Raw genomic sequence first — 7338 nt, 5'->3', positions numbered from 1 at the left:
ATTTTCCTGGCTAATAACGTTCTACTGTAACATTACATTGAACTATTATTTTCTTATACTAGGTGTATTTTTATTGTACGCATTATTTATTTACGTTTTTATGGACTGTTCTTATTGCATAAATCTTATAAAAACAAAAAGATTCACTATTTCAAAATAATATACATATATGATACAATTAAAGGCATTGTAATTCTTATTGTTTTTTCGTATATACTAATCACGAAATACAAGGTGTTGCAAGTCCACGTTGAAGTCCAATAGCGTGTAGTTCACACTTTTACATGTACACTACTTGGACGAGCTGTGCCCTAAGCAAGAAAAATACAGAAGATATAACAAAAGTTTTTGTATGGAAAATATAAGCGGAAGTTAAAAAAATGAACGTTAGTATTTAATAGGATCTGTTAAATTTTATAAAAAATCAAGGCGTTCGAGCTATCATAGGCATGGAAATATCAACTCATGTCAAGTTGATGCATACATAGCAGTAAAAGTAGAGTCATGCCTATTTTAGTGCAATCATCTATAATATGACAATAATTGTTCATTGATATACAAAAGAAATAGGATCCAGACATAACACAACCATATTCATAGGTATCTGATTAGTTAGTTAAAAATTAAAATAAAACACTCAATTAGGCAGTTACATTTTTATAGAACATATCAAAACATGTAAAAAAAAATTCATTATAAAGACAATACATTCAATAAAATATAATTCATATAACAGTAATAATTAATTAAGAATAAAATATGGACTTTAAAATATATCGGATCGGATCGTATCGGAAAGGAAAATCACGATCGTGCGCTTTGTTCGATTGTGATTGGTCAACAGCATCTCTAGTCTATTACAAGTTGACACACAACATTATAAATCATTTGACGTCCGTTAGACAAAAAACAATCGAATGCAACGTCTCGTATCTTTCGGTAATCATTCTCACCCTAAGTTCTTTAATGCAACCATTTATTACTTTACAGTCCCAATTAATAACTTACATATAAATGCTTAGCCAATATATAACCTTGGTTAGTATGAGAAGTAAAATATGGCTCATAACAACAGAGATTCATTAGAAAAGCCTTAATATAGCACCAAAGCCTAGTTATAAGCCGAGTAAATCTTACAATATTTTATAGGTACCAACGATAAATATACAATAACTCAAAGTGTCGCAAAACCATTGGTTTTCAGATTTCTGTATGTCTATCGTGATATTTTTTCTCTTAATAGGGAAGTATGTGATTAGCCTTGTGTGCCTGACACACGTCGCCAACTTTTTGGGTCCTTCACCATATGAGCGAGGATTAGATAATAAGACTTTAAAGAGCTATTGATGCCCTGATGATGCATGTCGATTCGCTGGCTCAAGTCACGAGGCCAACACTACTTTTCAAAAACGTGCACATTATTGTGAAATTATAACAAAAATATGAAAATCAGTTAACTACTCCAAACTTTAAAACATAAACTTTAAAATAATGTGTATAATAATATAAATCAAGTGTTTTATTGTGGTAATGGAGGTGGTTGAATTGCTGCGTACGTAGGATAATAGGGCGCAAACTTAGCAGGTCCTGTGATAGCCATATGCTGGGTTTCATTACGGTCCTGTATATTACGTCCGTACGGGGACTCTCTGTACACGGGCGCAGCTGAAAATTTATCCAATCGTTTAGTGAGAAGTCATCGAATGAACGTATGACTTCCGTACGTCTAATCCAATATTTTTGATATGTAGAAGTCACACCTGCCACTATGTGTACTCTGAATCTCATGGTTAGTGTATTAATCTGTGGATATGTCTACTATGACCACATTTTTTGAATGGTTAGACGAATAACGAGCAAAAGTAAGAAAATCCGTGTTCACGCTTTTACATGTTACATGATAGAATCATAATAGAGCAGTAGCAAAAGTTTTTGTATGGTAAATATAAGAAGCGGAAATATACGTGAGCATTAATAGGATCTGTTAAATGTTATCAACAATCAAGGCGTTTGAGCTATCTTGGTCATGGAAATATCGAATTATCGATTGGCGCATCAGGTAGTACTGAAATAGCTTCATTGAACAAATAAAAACAAGTAAGACATGAACTGACTGAACGCAAATTTAGATAAAGGTGTCAATCACTGTAGTAACTCAATTGTCCTTCGTTATCGCTCTTGTTTACGATTTAAAAATGCAATATGTTATGAACTGAATTACAATTTATTGAAGCTTCAACTGACATTTCTATTTATACTTTTTCCTGATTACGACGAATTAATCACGGCATTACTAATAATTAACAGTGTACACGCGAGACATATTATCATTTTATATTGTATAGGTTTAGGTAAATTTATAAGTTTTTATCATATTAAAGTTAATTTTATTTTACATTTATGATACAACATAACTAACTTGTCGATCGAGTGCTTTACAGCAGTCGTGATCAGCAAGGTCGAATTAAATATCATACCATCTTTAAGAAAGATACACTGAAGTTTTTCTTTTAATTTGACATTTTTCTTTACATTTTGTTAATTTATTATTAGCTTATCAGGTGTCTATATTATTTTCCAGGTTTGAAATAATTATTTGTTTGCACTTCCTCCCCATTTTTTATATTTATGTGTTCTATTATTAATGGTGCCTGGAAGAGATATGGTCAATAGCGATAATTGACCTGCCCATTGCACTATGTGTTTATAGATTGCAATGAAGTGTAAATAAATTTGCTAAATCTTTTTATACATATTTCTAATAGATTGTGTGGTAACAGGTAACTAATGTATTCAGATTAAATTTTATCTTTATTTTCAAAACTGTACATGGCAGGTTTGCCCAAGGCAATGTAACACTTACTCAAGGTAGGATAGAGGGTCTGGTAAGGTGGCTGCGCAGGCGCAGATCCTGGAGCGACCCAACCACCAGGACCTTCACCTCCTGGCGCCTGTAATATATTTTAACTTAATAAAAATAAATAATAACATTGAAAACATAGTTGGAATGATGAGTTTCATATCCCGGCCATTCAATTAAGACAAGTCTCGCATAATCATGACCAAAATGAAAAAGTGTGAGAAATATTCTGTGAGGTTCTACTTATTACTATTAAAAGTAGTGTTCAATGAAGGTGTTTGAACACTTTGTAAGGATTATTGGTTTAATAACAATGTTATTTTTCATAATGAACTCCTCTCTAATTTTTTTTAAGGAGCCTTTTATCCTCATCTAAAACAGTATCCAGAAATACAGGTAAGAAAAACGGCAGTACTAAGAAGCAGATTAATATACAATATAGACATTTCATTTTCAGTAAAATCATATAAAAACAATTTACTTAGTACAATGTGTTTAAGAGTTAGAATATAACTTACTGAGGGTTGAACAGATTCTCCAGGAGAAACTGGTAAAACAGCAGGTTGATTACCCCCTTCAGAGAGTACTGGCGCAGATGGAGTTACACCAACACCCACCAAGGGAACCGTTCCAATAGTAATATACTTCTTGTCTTTCAGGTTTATATGCATTCCTGATACAACACATTCCACCTGCATATCAGAATTAAGTCAGTCCATCAAGTTCTCTTGTATTTCTAAGCATGCATGTTGTTTTAGAATTTATAAATAAATTAGTTATATCATTAATCTCCCTCATGAGTAAATAACAAAATCATACCTTGACATCATAGTCCAAATCAATAATGCTACAATTAACAAGATTAGAAGGAGGAATGGGAGGAATCTCCATATTCAAATTCCAATGTTTTGTACTCCCAGCAGGTGCTGGACCCTCTTGGATTGTTAAAATAATATCTTTTGATTTTTTTGTAACATTGCTTGGGGATGTAGCTCTATATGTAACTACCTGAAAAATTTTGTATTTGGTACTTACAATATCTAAAACAATAAACATTTTGTAGGCAGAACAATATTAACTTAAACATATACTTTTTACAGTCTAGTTAAAGCCCCAAGTCTCACTTAGGAATTTTTCAGAATTAGTACATTTTTCATAATATTAAGAGATATTTTAAATAGTCCATTAAATAGCTACATAAACAAGAATGTGTGTTGTGAATTTTTACACTGACATAATTATTACACATATCACATAGACAAACCAAAAATTGTATACTATACTAATTAATATTCAATGGTTACATCCCTGTAAGTAGGCATACCTTTCTTAAAAATACTTTCACAAGATGTACTTGTACATTGCTCTTATTCTCGATGTCAATAGTTAAAGGAATAACTTGTCCGGGACAATATCCTGTGACAGGTGCCCTTATATCCACACAAAGCGGTGGTGATGCACAGCAAAAGCAACAAAATGTCTTCTCCATTTGAAAATGCAAAGGCTCCTAAAAATATAAAGTTATTATAGTTAAATGAAAGTAAAATTTATTGAATAACTATGTTGACTTCTAAGGATAAGATCTAAGCCCTTCAGCACATTCTGTATGTCAAAAATTACCATAATCATTATAAATATAATATCATATACCTTAATTTATTAAACTGTTAGAGCTTTGTTAGATATAAATTAGTAATTTCTAGGTACTTACTCTATAAGACGGATTAAGATTTAAATCCAAAGCATTAATAACAGTAAAAGCCATTTTTGTCTCTTGATCAAACTTCCATGGGCGGTCCAAAGTGACTTTAACTGTATATCGCACATATCCATGCTCTCCTTCAAAGGACGATGGAAGAACAGGGGGTAAAGTACAAGTAAAATTATATATTTGTTTCCCAGGTGGTATCTCAATTTCATTTCCTGTTGAAATTTATACAGCAAGTTTGGAGTTGTTGTTTTGAAACTTACAAATCTTACTCTAAAAGGTAAATTCTCCTTGTCTTACCAGTGTTACTTCCCAATAGATAGTAAGAAATTTGAAAGTACTCCTCTTTGCCTGTATGAAGAGTTTCTGATGACTGACTTTTACCATCAGTATCCTCTTCCTGTTTACTCTCACTCCACTCTGTATGTGCTTCACCTTTAATCTTTACGTGTATTCCTTAAAATAAACCAATAATATAGACTAATTTGTATTCAAATCCGGTACATACAGATCTAGTTTTTAAAACTCGACGTGAGTCATTTAGGTACACACATAACACAATGTTGGGTTCTCACCTCTAACTTTTTTAGGACTATCGAAGACATACTCTATTCTTCCATTTACAGTTTGGCCAGCATAGTATGTGTTCCACTGATTGTCTAAGTAGATGACAGCTTCTTTTAATCCCATTGTTATTAAACTATTAATGCAGAAGAAAACACCGAGACGAGACTCCGTAGTCCGTAACCTAACACTTATCACCTATAATTTAGAACTGACTGAAGTGTATACTGTCTAGTTTAACTCTTTATAAATTTTGTGGTATTGACATCGACGATTTAAATATGAATATTGACATATTTTTTGTTTTTTCTTCCAAGATCTTTTAGTTTTAAATCGGCAAATTGTCCACTGACAATTTACAAGTGTTGAAACTATAAAGCATAATATTGAAATCTTTTTTTTAAACATGACATTCACGTGATGAATAATTAAACGAAAAATTAATTGTAACCTGTTTAAATGCTAATATAAGTATTTACTTAATTAGATTTTTTTAAATAGTAGTAGTTGATACACTAATTAATCCCTGTGTCGTTATACTGTTTGAAATGAGCAGTGACTTGTTTTCAAGTCATTAATATAAACAAAAATCTATGTTCATAATTTTCGTTAAACTGTATATAATTTAATTAATTATTTATTATTTTAGTCTTTAAGTGTTAAAGTCAGAAGCTTTCCTAAGGTGCTCAATAACTTTTGTGAAGTTTTAAATATTATAGGGAAGCAAGTACTTAAAGCTGAATTTTGGTAATACCAAATATCACAATGGATTCCAAGAGTGAAACTGTTAAGTTATCTGCTGAAGAACTTAAAAATAAGGGTAATGAATGTGTTAAAAATGAGAAATATATAGAAGCTGTCCTACATTACACACAAGCAATAAAAATGGATCCTAATAACTATGTATTATACAGTAACAGATCATTTGCATTTCTCAAATTGGATCAACATTATCTGTCTCTACAAGATGCTAATGAAACCATAAAACTACAACCACACTGGGCAAAGGTAAAAAAATTAAAAATAATGTTGCTATCTTATAAATATATATCAACATAATCCAACTGTCAGGAAAACTCTAATTTATCTAGTACTAATTATACTTTTTTCAATGATTTTTCTATATGACTTAGGGTTACTTTCGTCGGGCTGAAGTTGAAGCTGCTAGTGGATTGTATGATGAGGCTATTATATCCTACACAAGAGCCTTACAGCTTGAACCTCATAATACTAAATTAATGGAGTTTATAAAAGATGTTACTGAACTACAGAAACATAATTTAAAGGGTAAGTTATTGTTTATAGCATTAATATAGACAATATTTAGAATATAGGTAATTAGTCATTTGTTTTTAGGCAGTCAGAATGTGATCTGGATCTGTACAATTGTGGGACTTATTATAGGTATTGGAGTGGTCATATTGGATTACACATTGACAGCAAATCCAACATTAACGGTAAGTTAACTTAAATTATTTGACTTAAAAATAACTGTCTAATTGAATTTCTTTTCTCAGAATCCTATAAGTATGGTAGCCTTTTCCATAGCTCTTTCTGGAATAGGCTTTGCAATAGGAAAGACATCAACACTTATGACTGCTTGGAGTGCAGGAAAATCCTTACAGCCACCACCTGATTTAGGTAACAATTTTCAAAACAGTAATTCTTAACATATATGTATTGGACATATAATTAGTTACATATTCTTAGTTCTAAGTATAATAGTTACTTTATTTTCAGCTACAAATGACCAATCTGAAAAAGAAAATTTACTACCAGAAAAGAAAAAATATAGCAAGGCACAGGCCAGGCATAGGTTTAAACAGGGAAAACAACTTTAGTAAACATATTTATAGCAATATTGTAAAATCCCTTAACAACTGTGTTCTGGTGGTTGACTGTTTTGTTACCTATATACAATTTATACGATATGACATCCCATCTTTACCAAAGCCAAGAAATTATTCTTTCCAGTTATTACTTTTCGGTCCATTTGCAAATTATTATAAAAATAAATATGCTATTATATTTTAAATTTTCTAAATTTTTATTATAGATGTTTTTAAATGGTTCAAAATTTTTTAAATTTTTATCTTATTTGTAAAGTTATTGAAAGACATGGAAAACTTTATGTATATCAAAATGTAATTGAATAAAAATGAGTTTGTTCTGAATAAAAAACATCCACTTATATGGGGAAATACTT

At 31.0% G+C, this 7338-nt stretch overlaps 2 protein-coding genes across 2 annotated transcripts; one reads left to right on the top strand and one right to left on the bottom strand.

The window, feature by feature from the left end:
- Window positions 1–657: 657 nt before the first annotated feature.
- LOC123707447 (arrestin domain-containing protein 17) lies at window positions 658–5403 on the bottom strand. Its single transcript, XM_045657494.1, has 8 exons — window positions 5144–5403; window positions 4869–5024; window positions 4572–4783; window positions 4185–4367; window positions 3680–3868; window positions 3379–3552; window positions 2864–2951; window positions 658–1665 (listed from the first exon to the last, which is right to left on the bottom strand). Exons 1-8 carry the CDS (start codon window positions 5256–5258, stop codon window positions 1520–1522), a joined length of 1263 nt encoding a protein of 420 aa, XP_045513450.1. The 5' UTR covers window positions 5259–5403; the 3' UTR covers window positions 658–1519.
- A 169-nt stretch (window positions 5404–5572) lies between these two features.
- On the top strand, window positions 5573–7329 carry LOC123706884 (small glutamine-rich tetratricopeptide repeat-containing protein beta-like). The gene is made up of 5 exons (XM_045656463.1): window positions 5573–6140; window positions 6266–6419; window positions 6489–6589; window positions 6650–6773; window positions 6873–7329. Exons 1-5 carry the CDS (start codon window positions 5898–5900, stop codon window positions 6971–6973), a joined length of 723 nt encoding a protein of 240 aa, XP_045512419.1. The 5' UTR covers window positions 5573–5897; the 3' UTR covers window positions 6974–7329.
- Window positions 7330–7338: the final 9 nt, after the last annotated feature.

This window comes from Pieris brassicae, chromosome 3 (genome assembly GCF_905147105.1).
Source record: "Pieris brassicae chromosome 3, ilPieBrab1.1, whole genome shotgun sequence".
Taxonomy (NCBI): Eukaryota; Metazoa; Arthropoda; class Insecta; order Lepidoptera; family Pieridae; genus Pieris; species Pieris brassicae.
Note: the sequence above shows the minus strand (reverse complement) of the source record. Positions and strands in the feature narration are given on the sequence as shown.

Bases quoted from the DNA above. Each gene is read 5' to 3' on its own strand.
- LOC123707447 (XM_045657494.1), bottom strand. From the start codon at position 5,258: ATGGGATTAAAAGAAGCTGTCATCTACTTAGACAATCAGTGGAACACA. The intron at 4,368-4,571 runs GTAAGTACCTAG...TTATATTTTTAG, and splicing joins ATCTTAATCCGTCTTATAGA to GAGCCTTTGCATTTTCAAAT. The intron at 3,869-4,184 runs GTATGCCTACTT...AAAATTTTTCAG, and splicing joins TGAAAGTATTTTTAAGAAAG to GTAGTTACATATAGAGCTAC.
- LOC123706884 (XM_045656463.1), top strand. From the start codon at position 5,898: ATGGATTCCAAGAGTGAAACTGTTAAGTTATCTGCTGAAGAACTTAAA. The intron at 6,590-6,649 runs GTAAGTTAACTT...TTCTTTTCTCAG, and splicing joins CAGCAAATCCAACATTAACG to AATCCTATAAGTATGGTAGC. The intron at 6,774-6,872 runs GTAACAATTTTC...CTTTATTTTCAG, and splicing joins ACAGCCACCACCTGATTTAG to CTACAAATGACCAATCTGAA.